This window comes from Artemia franciscana, unplaced genomic scaffold, assembly GCF_032884065.1.
Source record: "Artemia franciscana unplaced genomic scaffold, ASM3288406v1 PGA_scaffold_30, whole genome shotgun sequence".
NCBI classification, from domain to species: Eukaryota; Metazoa; Arthropoda; class Branchiopoda; order Anostraca; family Artemiidae; genus Artemia; species Artemia franciscana.
Genome location: NW_027062662.1, coordinates 49,028 through 64,145, shown reverse-complemented (window position 1 = coordinate 64,145; position 15,118 = coordinate 49,028). Strand labels below are relative to the sequence as shown.

Here is a 15,118-nt window from a genome sequence, read left to right as displayed (position 1 = left end):
GTAGATATTTCAGGCTCCTCTCTGCAAAAATTAAATAAAAAAACGAGTTTTTTTAACTGAAAGTAAGGAGCGACATTAAAACTTAAAACGCACAGAAATTACTTCGTATATGAAAGAGGCTGCTTCCTCATCAGCGCCCCTTTCTTTACGCTAAAGTTTGACTCTTTCTCTCAATTCTTCTTTTTAAAACAGTAAAAAACTTTAGCGTAAAGAGCGGGGCATTGATGAGGAAGCAGCCTCTTTCATATACGAAGTAATTTCTGTGCGTTTTAAGTTTTAATGTCGCTCCTTACTTTCAGTTAAAAAAACACGTTTTTTTTTATTTAATTTCTGAACGTCTTTGAATCAATGCATGTTTTGATTTTGGCTCTCCGCAGAGGAATAATCAAAACAAAATTTGCATTTTTTTTGGGGGGGGGGCTAAATGGCTTTCTCATAATTTTGATCGAATGATTTTGAGAAAAAAGAGCGGGGGCGAAGCCTAGTTGCCCTCCGATTTTTTGGTTAATTAAAAAGGCAACTAGAACTTTTAATTTTTTACGAATCTTTTTATTGGTAAAAGATTTACGTAACTTATAAATTAGCTTACGTAAAGAACTTTTGTATTCTCATGGTTTTATTACATATACGAGGGGATTCGCCCCATCGTCAGTACCTCGCTCTTTACACTAAAGCTTAAATTTTATCCCAATTCATTAAGAATGACCCCTGAATCACAAAAGCCGTAGAATAAATAGTTGAAATTACTAAAAATACTTTAGCGTAAAGAGCTAGGTATTATAAGGAGGTGAGCCCCTCATATGGGTAATAATTTCTGTTTGTTTTAAGTTTTATTGCTGTTCCTTACTTCCAGCTGAAAAAGCTTTTTCACATTTATTTTTTAATTTTTTTAAAATAATGCTAGTAAATCCTGCTCTCCCTTCATGGAAGTTTTCTTCTCCCATGACAAATTCTCGATGGAAAGTTCCCCCAGCATATCCCCCTCTTCTCATCCCCTCCCCCCAACCAAAAAAAATCCTCCTGAAAACGCCTGTATACTTCCCAATAACCATTACTATATGTAAGCACAGGTCAAAGTTTGTAACTTGTTGCCCCTCCCATGGGGACTGTGGGGGAGTAATTCGTCCCCAAAGACATAGTTATAAGGTTTTTCGACTACACTGAATAAAATGGCTATCTCAGAATTTTGATCCGTTGACTTTGGGAAAATAATTAGCGTGGGAGGGGGCCTAGGTGCCCTCCAATTTTTGGTCACTTAAAAAGGGCACTAGAACTTCTCATTTCCGTTAGAATGAGCCATCTTGCAACATTCTAGGACAACTGGGTCGATACGATCACCCCTGGGAAAAAAAAAACGAAAAACAAAAAAACAAATAAACACGCATCTGTGATCTGCCTTCTGGCAAAAAATGCAAAATTCCACATTTTTGTAGATAGGAGCTCGAAACTTCTACAATAGGGTTCTCTGATACGCTGAATGTGATGGTGTGATTTTCGTTAAATTCTATGACTTTTAGGGGGAGTTTCTCCCTATTTTCTAAAATAACGCAAATTTTCTCAGGCTCGTAACTTTTGATCGGTAAGACTAAACTTGATGAAACTTATATATTTAAAACCAGCATTAAAATGCGATTCTTTTGATATAGCTATTGGTATCAAAATTCCATTTTTTAGAGTTTTGGTTACTATTGAGCCGGGTCGCTCCTTACTACAGTTCGTTACCACGAACTGTTTGATATGGAATTTTGAATTTTTGCCTGATGAAAAGATAAAGGATATTTGTTTTTTTTCCAAGGATGTCTTTTTTGTTTTTTTTTTTTTTTGCCCCTGTTTGTTAATTAGTCTTCCATTATTTCAAAACAGATATGCAAAAACTATAGACATTTTCAAAAAAAAACAATTGGGTGATAGCAGACCTTGGTTGATATAAGCCTTAGCTGGAATTGGAAGCTATTAAAATACTTTTTAATTACTTAATGGGCAAGGTTGTGATGCATTTTCATCTGTGAGTGGCCAGTTTCAAGGTTTGGCTTCCATACTCCGTAAAATTTTTCCCCAGGTAGTCTATGTAAACTGTGCAAGTCACTCCTTTAACTCGGCCCTGAGTCATTTGTGCAACCTGCCTATTATAAGAAATTGTCTAGGAACTTTGAAAGAAGTAATTAATTTGCTTAAAATTTCACCTAAACGTCCTGCAATTTTCAATAAATTGTTCAAGCAAGTAATCTTATCACAGGAACAAAAAGAATAAGATTGAATAAATTTGTGAGACCTGATCGGCGAATTAATTAAAAACAATTATTTTGTTTAAAGAGATGGTTATTATTATCGGCAATGCTGTGAAGGAAATTCAAGAACATCCTGATTCAGATTGTGAATCTTCAAGTAAAGATTATTCTGATGGTAACTTGATGGGGGAAGTAATTAAAAGCAATCATTTTGTTTAAAGAGATGCTTATCATTATCGGTAAGGCTATGAAGGAAATTCAAGAACATCCTTATTGAGATTGTGAATCTTCAAGTAAAGATTGCTCTGATGGAGACTTGATGGGTGAAGTAATTAAAAGTTATCATTTTGTTTAAAGAGATGCTTATCATTATCGGTAAGGCTATGAAGGAAATTCAAGAACATCCTTATTGAGATTGTGAATCTTCAAGTAAAGATTACTCTGATGGAGACTTGATGGGTGAAGTAATTAAAAGTAATCATTTTGTTTAAAGAGATGCTTATCATTATCGGCAAGGCTATGAAGGAAATTCAAGAACATCCTGATTCAGATTGTGAATCTTCAAGCAAAGATTATTCCTTGCTATCTGCTTTTGAGAGATACAGTTTTGTTGCAGCTATGGTTACAGTCAGTATAGTCTTAGGCTGTCAGAAAATTTGTCGACATCTTTGCAATTAGAAATCATGGATCTTGTATAATTTCTCAAGCATTCTGATTATCTTAGGAGCAAAGTTAGACACATAAGAGAGAGGAATGGAGCTATGTTTCATCCACTTTTTACTGAGGGGACTGAACTGTGTGAAGATTATAAGATCGGCATTAAAATGCCCAGATGAGCTCCAAAACAAACACATAGGAATAATCACGCAACATTCTCAGATGATCATGATAAACATTACCAAGTTTATGTGTTTATTCCATTTATGGACTACTTTCTGCATTAGCTGCATCAGCAATTCCTTAGCCATAAAAAAGTTGCTGGAGTCACTGCAATACTTATTTCCTTAGCACTGTATTTCCCTCGACGAAGAAAAAACAAAGGATTCATTGGAGACACTCTGACTTACTTTTTGTTATCATGATGCAGACAACTATAGGGAAAGCTTGTGAGCTGAGTTAGCTCTGTGGACGTGATAGTGGATACAGTCGGGAAACTTAGCACCATAATTTTTCATATTGTACTTACAAAAATATGACGATTTTCCACGCCCTATGTAAATTTAGGAAGATCGGTGCAACAATTCCGTCACTACGGCTACGTGTGAGCGTTTTTTTACTACCCTGAGTAGATTAGAATCTTGTATCAGGAGTGGCTCAGGTCAGGATTGGACTAATGGGTTTGCCTTATAATCCATATACTGCCAAGTACCAGTCAGCGCAGAAGACAATTTTGGAGAAACTTGCCCACAATAAAAAAGGTGTCTTGATATTATTGTATGATTGAATATTTATAGTAATGTCTCTATAAAGAATGTACTTTATATTCTAAAAATTAAATTTTTTTAATTTTTAATTTTAACCAGTACTACTATCCCTCAGCCAAAATATCCATCCCCATCTAAAATTTATCCTGACTAAGTACTAAGTCGTGTTCAGTTAGAACGCTTCAAAATGCTTTCCTTGCCTCAGAAGACTGAACACTGGTAGTAGTAATAGTGTGTGTGGCATCAGTAGATGCACCAGTAGTTGCAGTAGGAGTAGCGTGTAAATATTGTATTTTGGGTAAATTGATCATCTACCTTATCATTTCCTGAAAATCCCAAATTAATATACTCAGTCATTTCTGAGTTACATCCTTTTGAAAACCATATACACAAAACATGTCATGATTTAGTTTAACACTTCCTTGAACATTCCCTGGAAGACTCATCTTAATACCCGTCGTATTTTCAGAAAGTAGAAAAAGGGGGGAGTGACATACCCAAACACATATTTACTGAACCTTTCAGCAATGCTGAAAAATTGATCTCTCAAAAATTTGTTTGGATGTTTGTCATGGAAAATGATGGCCGAGGGGGGGGGGGATCTCAAATCACTTTAACTCTTAAAAAGGGCACTTTAATTTCGAATTTAAAATCAAATGAGACTCATATTAATTTAATACGAACGCCTATTCCATAAAAACCTCTTATGCCCCTGGGCATAATTTAAAGCCCTTGCCCCAGGGCTCTAGAGTTTTTTTGTCGACCGTGGAGGCATTTTTTATGTTTTTTGGACTATTTTAAACAAAATTACCATTACACAATTCCAATCAGATACGTTTGGTGAAAAGAAGGGTAGTGGGGGGGGGGGGTAGTTGACCATCATCATTACTGACTCTTAAAAGGGAAGTAGAACTTCTTTTTTAAACCAAACGATCCATCTCTAAAGTTTACAATACCTTCACTTCCATTAGAGCCTTAAAAATTCGATGGATATAACTTACAACCATCGTCCTCAGGCTCTGGTTGTTTGTATCAACCTTAAAAGCCTTGCTACTATTTGCCTGTTACGTTGGACTATTTTGAGTAAAACGACTTTTGAAAGTTTCTACAATAATAAATTCTATAAAAACCTTATATGCCCCAGGGTATAACTTACAACCTTTGCCCCGAGGGCTTTGAGGGGTTGTCATCCTCAACCTCGCAGTTAAAAGAGGAGCAACAGTGGGATTCACAAGAAGTCCAAAAAGGAAATATGTCCTATAAAATAGATAATTCTTTGACATATTAATCAAAACAGGAATTGAATTTTCACCACAATTTCTTAGATAATGCTAATCAATGATTAGAAAATCAAATATTTACAAGCCTGGTGCTTACGAAGTGCCGGGGCCTGGGTGAAAACCAGGCTCTCGGTACTATTATTTATGTTAGACATACACGAATTGCAATTAAATTTATTGTAAAATATAACATTTTGCATTTCATTTATTTATAATATCTTTGTATACTATTTATGTTTTTGACTTTATCTTTTATATTTGTTGCTATACTATTATTACTACGCTACAGCCCATGGTTAAACTTATAGCTCATATTGTTTTTAGGAAAACGGTGGACCAATGACTGATAGTATGACAGCAATGAGAGATCCGATTTTCTATCGCTGGCATAAGCACATCGATGAATTATTTTATGAATTTAAAGAGACTTTAGGAGCGTATACGAAAGATGAGGTGAGTTTTCTGCATTTAAATCATTTTATACACTTTGCTCTAAACTCTGAAAAATCTTAATTAAAAATTTACAAAATGTATGACACTAACAAATAGGGGAAAAGAAAACATATCACTTTAAAGCGTAAAAACAGAGGTTTTTCTAGTTTTGTTCAGTTTCTTTGTTTAAGTTTTTGTTTTGACCCTCCCTCCTGTTTTCCTAGGTTTTCTTCTTCATTCAAGTAATTCTGGAATCCAAAGTTATAAAATTCCTTGGTTTGAATTCTTTAATTGTACTTTGATATAAAACAGTAGCTTTTAAGTTAGCCAGCTAAAGATCTCCCTATGGCCTTTCAGTAGCCCTATGTTCTATAAGCCCTAAGGACTTTCTATAGCCTGCTAGCTGAAGATTAGAATATTGGAAGCTAGAGTGATCACAATAGGGAAGCTTAGTTTTGAAGCACATGAGCTTTGGAAGACAGAGGAGGTTTTGCTGGACATTTCTAGAAAAATTGTCTACAAACTCTTTGCGTATCCGTGTCACTGACACGGGTACCCTTGTCGATAGTGTATGATTTAGCCCCCCCCCCCCTTTTAGATATGCTAACTGCAATAAAAATTACCCATCTTAAAGTTTAGTTTGCATGTTAGGTTAGGCTCAAAAAGGACCCTCATCCGTATCAATGACTTTTCAGTTTTCTTTGATATCATATAATTTAACGGGACTAATAGCAAAGAATTTTTCATTGGTGAGCTATGTAGCGAGTACGATCTAGTTTTTATAAGAGCATCTTTTGACATCAACTAGCCTTAATTTTCCCCACCGAACTCCAAATCACATAGCATTTCAAACTGTTACGGGGTAACCAATAGTCGTCCGTCAAGGGGTCTTGCATGAATCTTTAAGCACAAAGCCGACTTTACCACAGCTGTTCTTTATCACCATGATAAATTCTTCGTATCCATCAGTGCCGGATCAACTATTCTGATCAAATCATATTTTCCGTATGATAATAGGTCCAACGGCTCAATTGCAATTTATTCTAAGCCTTGTGCTTGTCTAAGAGATTTGATTAACTGTTTAGTGTCACAATCTCTAAATTACATAGTGATTGGTGATCTTAGCACAAATATCAAATTGACTGTGTTAGAAGGGAAATGTTTTCGATTGTCTTCCGCTATACCCGATTCTTAAATCTAAATCGTATCCATCACTCTGGAAGTACAACTGAGATTGACCACGTTGTGTCCTCTTCATGCATCTATTCTTTGACTGTAACTATCTAGAATTACGAAGATATTGACCAACTACCACTATCTGTGTTTTTTTCGCTTCCTTGTATTCCAACAGATTTGAGACTCAAAATGAAATCTAAAGGGTTTTCCAAATACCATTATCGCTGCTGTCTCTTGTACATGTACCCTATCTTTCATTGGAGCTTCAACATCTTTGACCTGACAGTGTTTCTGAGCTTAATCAACATTATAAAAAACAATACCTTGTCTGAAAAAAAAGGTGAATGTACAGCTATTCTGTTAGAACGTAACCGCATTGGTACTCAAAAATCAATCTGGTCAGAAAATCCCAATTTAAAGGCTGTGAATAACACAGCTAAATTCTGTCTTAGAGTTTGGAACGACTGTGGCCGCCCACTATTGGGGTGTGTTGTGGACTCAAAACAAAAACTAAAACGACTGTACATTTGTCTTTTCTTTTGTTTGCTAATTATCCTAAACATGCCGTGTATTTTCGTCTCAATGTATCTTTTTTTCTTAATCATTATTTTACAGCGACATGTAATTCTCATTATATGTTCCGCTGTTTGTAGTGCTATTAAGAATTTAAAATCTGATTACACTGATGTAGATGGGTTATCCAAAGTTCTTCTTTGTTGACTACTCTTTCCTCGGGTGAATGGAAGACTCAACAGTGAATGCATTCAACGCTGAAAGGTCCTAATGGCTTGAAATTACCGCTTGTTTAATTTATGGCATCTTTTGAGGTTTGTACTGGGGTTTTACACAACAGCTAGTTGCGTCACCGATTTTTCTGATTCTCGGTGTCGCTTGTCTTCTAACCACAATATCTTTGTCTATCACATTCGTTTTAAATTCCTTTTGATCCTCGTTGTTGCAAGCCTTCTAACCGCTTCTTTCTTGCTTTTTAATTTGAATTTTATAGGTTCATTTTGGATCGAATGTTTCAATAGTTTTAAGCAATTTTTTTTTATTTATGAGGAGATTAGGGGCTTAGGGTTTTAAGGAAAATTTTGTTTTTATGAGTTTTATTTTCGGTTTATTCATACAAAATCGAAGAATCACTTATTTTCTAACCACATATTGTTCTTCTTCATTTTGGATTTAGTTTTGTTAGTTCGAGTATTTTCTCAATGCCCTTTTCCTTAGCTGCACGGATGTGTCTAATCTCATTTTATTTTTATATTTTATATTAACGCATGGTATCATTACAATACAAAGGAAAAATGGGAAGTCATTTAAATGAAAGGTATTTTTCCAAAATTAAGGCTCTTAACGATTTTTCCTAAACTCGTTACCTATCTAGATTGTTTCTTTGTTCAGGCCAGAAAGCCCCAGAATATAAATTTCAGAATTAAAATATTGATCCGTTTTAAAGGAAGAATTATGAATACATAAGCAATTATTTCTCGTTTAAAGAGATAAGATATGTATTCTACAAAACACGGGGCCTGTGGGCCAAATACTGGGGCACTTACTCCCGATAGATAATAAGTTTATAGAAGCTGTACTAGTCGTACCCTTGCCACTACCACCAAACAAATTTTGGTAGGGGCAGTAGTCATAAAACTTGTTGCCCCAAGCAGATAGACAAAGGGTTTACCACTACAAATAATGGTGGCAGCCGAATCCGAGTTTTCAAAAGATTTGGGCTAGTGCTAGCCTTTAAGAAGTAGTCTAAAAAACTCTAATAAAAATACATCGGAATTCAAAAACTAGTTTATGTTTTGGGATGACGACTTATTCACGATCTATTTAAATAATAGTTTACGGAATTTGCCATTCTTTGTCGGGCTAGTATAATTCCATGTAACTAAAATGTCAAACTAGCTACGGAGCTCGCCACGCATCGTGAAATTATTTAGTTGGAGAGTGTTGAAGATTCACAAGATTTGACAAAATGCATGACCAGAAATAAAAAGGAAATAAATTTAAACCAAATAAAGAATGGGGTATATGCATGAATCAAGATTACAGGAGTGGAGCCTCTTTGTATGAAAGTAACCACTACAGAAATATAAGAAAGCATAAGAGAAAGTGAAAGCGTGATTATTTTTCGACTGGAACGCTCGCTGTTGGTTGTTCCTTGGACTGGACCCGGTTAGGTTTAGGAAGAAAGTTTTAGGCTTATTTTCATCTATAATATATAGTGGAGGGCCAGTTCCCATCCAAAGATACGTATACATATATATATATATATATATATATATATATATATATATATATATATATATATATATATATATATATATATATATATATATATATATATATATATATATATATATATATATATATATATATATATATATATATATATATATATATATATATATATATATATATATATATATATATATATATATATATATATATATATATATATATATAATATATATATATGTATATATATATAATAGTAAAAAGCTAGACGACATATCTGCGATAGCTATACAAGAAAAATAGTATATAGGTTTTTTTGAGAAAAAACTATTATTTTTTGGTGAAAAAAGATCAAAATCGACGAGTTTTCTAACTGTGCAGAAGGGAGTAGGAACAGTACAGAAGCACTGCAGTACTGGTCGTATATTTGTACTTGCCTAATCGCGTGCAGACATGACTAATCGCACTTCTGAAACGTAAAGACACAGGATATTGTGTCTGATTTAATAAGGACTGTTTGGCATTATGACGAAGAAACTTACGCTACCCAATTTTGTGATTTATGAGCCCGATTAAGTGTCGGTGATCCCCAGTGAAATTACTGCTATCTTCAACAGGAAATTAAACGAAGTACCGGAAATTAAATGAATTAAATTTAGTATTGTTGATGATCTCAAGAAATACGTAATGGCAAAGAGCCTCAGGGCTCCTCTGTTGTTCATCAAACGAAACCTACGTACTCAGTAATTCTGAAAAAAAAACATCTGAAGGTCTTGAAAAGCCTGTCGAGCTCAAGGGTTACCTTGAGAGCATTGCTGATGTTGCTTGCTGATCTCGCATACTAGACTTGAAGCCTTTGTAGAAAGAGTGGTGGATTGTACTTGACGACAAGGAAGCTGCGACTACTCTTGTTAAGGCCTATAAAGATGCAAACCTAAAATCCCCCTTGCGCTTTGGCATCGTACACCATATTCCTGCTGAAGCCATGGACACGGATCTGTGCAGTATGATTCAGATTTTTTTTTGAAAGCAGAAAGGATACGAAACACTCGCTCCTATAAGTTGTTTTTCGAAAGTGAAGCTGATATACTGAAAGCCCTCAAAAATTCTTTGACCTTCGGCTATGAGAATCATCGAAATCAGGAGTACAAATTCTCACCAATGTGATGTTATAATTGTCAACAGCACAGGCATGCAGCTCAGACCTGTAGAAACATTACTCGATGTTCCTGCTGAGCAGATGATCACAAAAACTCAAGAGAGAACCCTTGCTCTAAGGGTGTAAAATGTGCATTGTGCAGTTCTGATGACCATCTCTGATATAGTAGTAAAATTTCTAGTAGCAATGAAGCTAATAGAGATAAATGGTGACTCCTCAGCTAAAGGTGTGCTCGTATAGTATGAATGACAGTGTAATTAAAAAACTTAAAAAACTATAATGATGTGTTGTGTTTACATGAGCATTTCCTGACAGCTTCCTCTATCCCTCTACTGAAATTAACCGATTGCATCCATTTATTTGCTGTATCTACTATCTCTTCAGGAAGAGGGAGACCGTCAGGCGTGGTTGCCATTCTTATCAACTCTCTCCTTGCCACCCATCTGGTGGATGAAGACGAACATCATATAGCTTTGAAAATTGGAGACACTTATTTTGTTCTCAGTCTATCTTCCAACCGACTACCGTGATCTTACTTCAGAAGAGCAATTTAGTACTGCATGCGCCAAAATAGTGCACTCTGTCAGGGAATGTCTAGATAAGCATGGTCAGGTGATCGTTGCGGGAGACTTTAATTGTGATCTGAATCATAATGCTAATGCAAGGAATCAAACAACATGTAACCACGGTATAAAACCCAAAATACTTTAGGCCCATTTGGGCTTTCCTGCAGTCAAAGGTAGTGTGCAATTTATAGTAATTTTTTTAAATATATTATTTGTGAACTTAACTTGAAACTTTCCTACACCAAAAAAATTTGCTCTCTGTCTCTCTAGACTCTACCTAGGCGATAAACAAAATTAAATGTATAAATAAGTTTGCCCGTTTTCAAAGCAGAATCAAAAATCCAACTAAAAGATGGACTTCAAACAAAAACACTTAACGACAGGCCTCCAGAGCAGTGTTACCAACGCTATGAAACTGAAGTACCACCAATCGTTCGAAAATGTACTAATGATCAAAAATCGTATCTTATCCAAGTTTTTTTTCTTATGTATTGCGCTTTGTGCAACAAAGAGATATTGCTGTCTATGGAATTATTTTATCAAACATTTTCTTTCTTGCCCTTTCATATCATTGTATTTCGGCACATGGGAATTTGTCCTTTTGACATAAATTAGGTTCAGTTGCCAACCCTGCGTTCAATTATCAAGTTTGACAAAGATGAGTAAAAAAAAACATTTAATTGTACCATATGTTTTAAAATACATCAAATTTTATGTGATTGTAATAAATTATACTAGCAAAGGTGAAATGTACAGTTGTACTACTGACGATGGTTGAAATAATTGCGACTAGCTAGTTGAAAAACAGTATTACTTTTCATAGTGTTTTTTTCACTGTCACTTTTTCCGTGGTTCATTAAGGGTTTCCATTGCAACTTAACCTCCGTGAAACTGAACCCCAGGGCAATTGGATAAATGTAACTGAGCCACCGTGCAAGTGAACCATCCTACAGTTGAACCACCTAACAAATGAACCCCCGTGCAAATGAACTCTCGTTTAACTGAACCCTCTAGTAACTGAGCCCTCGTGTAATTGTACCCTCGTGCATCTAAGCCCATTTAACTGAGCCCTCGTGCAACTCAACCCCCGTACAACTCAACCCCTTTTAACTGAGCCTCCTTTGTAACTGAACCACCATGCGACTGGACCACCTTAGAACTGAGCCATTATGCAACTCAACCGCTGTGCAGATAAACCATAGTGTAACTGAATCCTGGTATAACTGAAGTCTTGTGCAACTCAACAACCGTACTTACATTGGGGAAAACACAGGTTAGAATCTTTACAGTTTCGACCTTGTTGGAAAGTCATGATATGAATGATTGTGAAGATGATTAATAAAAAAAAGTTATGTTTTGTTGTCATTAAAACAAAGAAAATTTGACGTCCAAAACTCCAAAAGCCGAATTTATTTCTCCTTTTTTATCTGTTAATTGGGTTCTCTTCGCCCTGTCTACAGTTCTAGGCGTTTACCTCTCTCTCCCATGAAAAAATCTTCCCCTGGAAAATAACCCCTCACGGTAAATAAGGTTTTCCAAATTTGAATATTTTATTTGAGTTTTGTTATTTTTTAGTTCAGTTGAGAAATGCTAAGGAAAGTAGAAAAGAGGAATTTATGTGTAAGTCCTGACCCTCCCCCGTGCAACAATGTTTTTCTCACGGAAAATGCTCTAGAATCTCTTCTCTCCCCCTTCAGATAACCCCCAAGTGAAAAATATCCGTATGTTTCCCAATAACAAACGCTATCTGTAAGAAATGAACCCATTACAAAACTTAAATAGATACTTAAACTTTTTCAATGGGCTATCTGATTGTTTTGTATCTAGGGAGAGAGGGATATACCTCAAAGGGTGCATTTTAATGCCAAAACATTTCAGCTCTCATTCAGCCTTCGGATAAATACAGAATTAGCTCTAAGGGAGAGATGAGAGGAGGATGGAGGTAGAAATTGTTTCATAGTCCCCAGACAGTTCTAGCCTTCGTTTACAAGTCAACAGTGATTGGATTGCAACCAACCGCAAGGTGTATTTTTCGGGGCGAGATTATTCACGGGGAGGTATTTTTAAGGGAGGGGGGTATTTTACACGAAGTGGGGATTTTCAGAGGTATTTTGCGCAGCAGGTATTTTTGGGGACTGGTACATCGAATCACTTTTTACTTTTAAAAGCACTAAAACTTTCAATTTCTAATCGAATAATATAACATGATTAATAAACGTGATAAATATAAAGCCCCACAACGCTCGGGGCAAGGGCGGAAGGCTATTGCAAGTTACCCATGGTTAAACTTTGTGGTTTTTATAAAAGAAATGGTCGTACAAACTTTGGAGAAGGCTCATTCGATTGGAAATTGAAATTTCAAGTTCAATTTTAAAGAATCAAAACTAATCAGAGGACAGTAAGCCACCCCTTCATAGCCGCTATTTTCATAAATTTAACTTCTTTTTTAAATATTTTTTTTTTAAATAGTCTAAAGTTCATTGGAAATCAAAAGTTCCAGTGCACTTTTCAACAGTTGAAAGTGATTGAAGGGCTTACACTCCTATCCGCTTTCTCCCCCAAATACATCCGACCGATTATTTTGAGACGACCATTTCATTTAACACAGTTCAAAGACTAAATAGCTATGCCTTCAAGGCTCACAATTATAGCCCCTGGTACAAGGGCTGCAGGTTATGCAAGTTGCAAGTTGAAAATTTCAGGGCATGTTGAGGGGATTTTGAGCATAATCAAAACAACCTATGTACATTCCAGATTTTTCAAACGGCATGTTTGGAATTTCTCAGAATATTTAAGGACAAAAATTTGAAAATTTCAGAGCCTGGTAAAGGGGAGGTTGAGCTAAATCAAAAGAGTCTATGTGCATCCAGATGGTCAAAAGGATGTGTTTGCAATTTGTTAGGAACGGTTAAGTTAAGGATTTCAGGGCATATTAAGGGTGACGTTGAACTAAATCAATAGGTATTCTGTCATTCGAGGTTATCAAAATGGTATATCTACTATATCTCAGGAACAATGGAAGGAATTAATTTGGCTAAGGTTTGTGGTGAGTTAAGAGTCGGCTAAAGATTGTTTTTACTCATGTTTTTGACATGAATGTGGACAGAATGACTTCAACCCTGTAGAACCCCAAAGGTTATTAAGCTTTGTAATCGATTTATTTGAATACTGTTCCCTTTATTCATCCGTTCGAAGGTCAATAGAAAAACTATTACCAAATTTTGCTGCAAAATTATGCCCAGTCTATGAATATAAAGCCAAAATCTTGAATCGTAAGTAAAAAAAAATTGAAAAAAGATATACAAATATTTCTTTTATTAACAAGTAGAAAAACTACGTCAATTAAAAACGCAATAAGCCAATTTCGAAAGATATTATTCCACAAAAGAAGTTTTTTCAAAGAGAATTAAAGACCTAAATTAAATCAAAGATTAAAGAAAATAAAGCCATAATTTAATTCAAGTGCAAAAAGAACATAAATTGCTGTCAATAATTAATAAAACCCAAAATAAATCCAAATGAATAATTAAATTAAGTTTAAAAGGAACAGAAACTACCACGCTCAGTAGTAGGGCTAACGTCCCTACTACTAAGGCCGCCTTGTAAGGATATGACCTCACTTGCTCTTTACAGAAAATACACAACACCTTAAGGTTTTATCTTCTACATTTTTATAATTACTAAATTGCCGAGACTTTCAGGAACGAATATATATTGGACTTTAGTCTACATTTCATTACATCTTTTAATTAATACTTGTTAATATAATAATTTCGTTTCTTTTTTTGTTGATGTTATGGATAATAAAAATCAAAGCTCAGAATACGAAATGTTTTCACGAAAAGAAGGACTTCCTCATATTGAACTGTATCAGGTCATAAAGAATGATTCAAAGGGAACTTTAATTTCACGGGAGGGAGTAAAGAGTGAAGCTTTGAACAAGATACGTTAGAGGAGGAGCGGGCACTGTTGCGTTGGCCTCAGGTGCCTTGGTGCTGCGGTAAATTTTTAGTTGTAGTAGTAATAGTACTAGCATTTGGAGGATCAATCGTGATGAGGGACAAAAATAATGTTGGCAGCTGCTAACTATTGAACGGAGTAGATTACTTTAATGCATAAGTCACTTACAGAAATCATTCACCTCAACATCTTCAGTTTTATGCTCTTTTTAAGTTGTGAAATAAATTAATAGTGTAAGTAGTAGAAAGGCCTAGTTACACTGGTCAAGTGTAGCAAGAATATTTAGATTCAAGGCGGCAGCAATGAATTTTTTTTAATTTTACGTTTAAAATAAAATATAAATATATTCTTCAAAATCAGGGGGAGGGGGGCGATTATTTACAAAATATACTCTCGATTTCTTTTCCAAAATGACTTAAAAGAAATGTTGAATAAAAAATAATCTTCTGCAAAAAACTGAAAAAAAATTGTCTCTATTGCAGGAAAAGAACGCTAGTTCTACTTACAAATCTAATCGTTGAATGTCCTTATTTTGGCATTTGTCACATTTTTTCAGTACTTCTGATTGCTCCTTGCTATTTTACTTGTTCATTGCTGCTACTCATCTTTCAGAAATAGCCTACTACTGCTCATTCATTCATTCTAACTA

The 15,118-nt window shown here is 35.1% G+C and overlaps 1 protein-coding gene across 1 annotated transcript in view; it reads left to right on the top strand.

The window, feature by feature from the left end:
• Positions 1-15,118, top strand: part of LOC136041601 (phenoloxidase 2-like) — a 76,480-nt gene that overhangs the window by 49,549 nt on the left and 11,813 nt on the right. Inside the window, 1 exon segment of the mRNA XM_065726304.1 lies at positions 5,257-5,385. Within this exon segment, the coding sequence (XP_065582376.1) occupies positions 5,257-5,385 (129 nt within the window).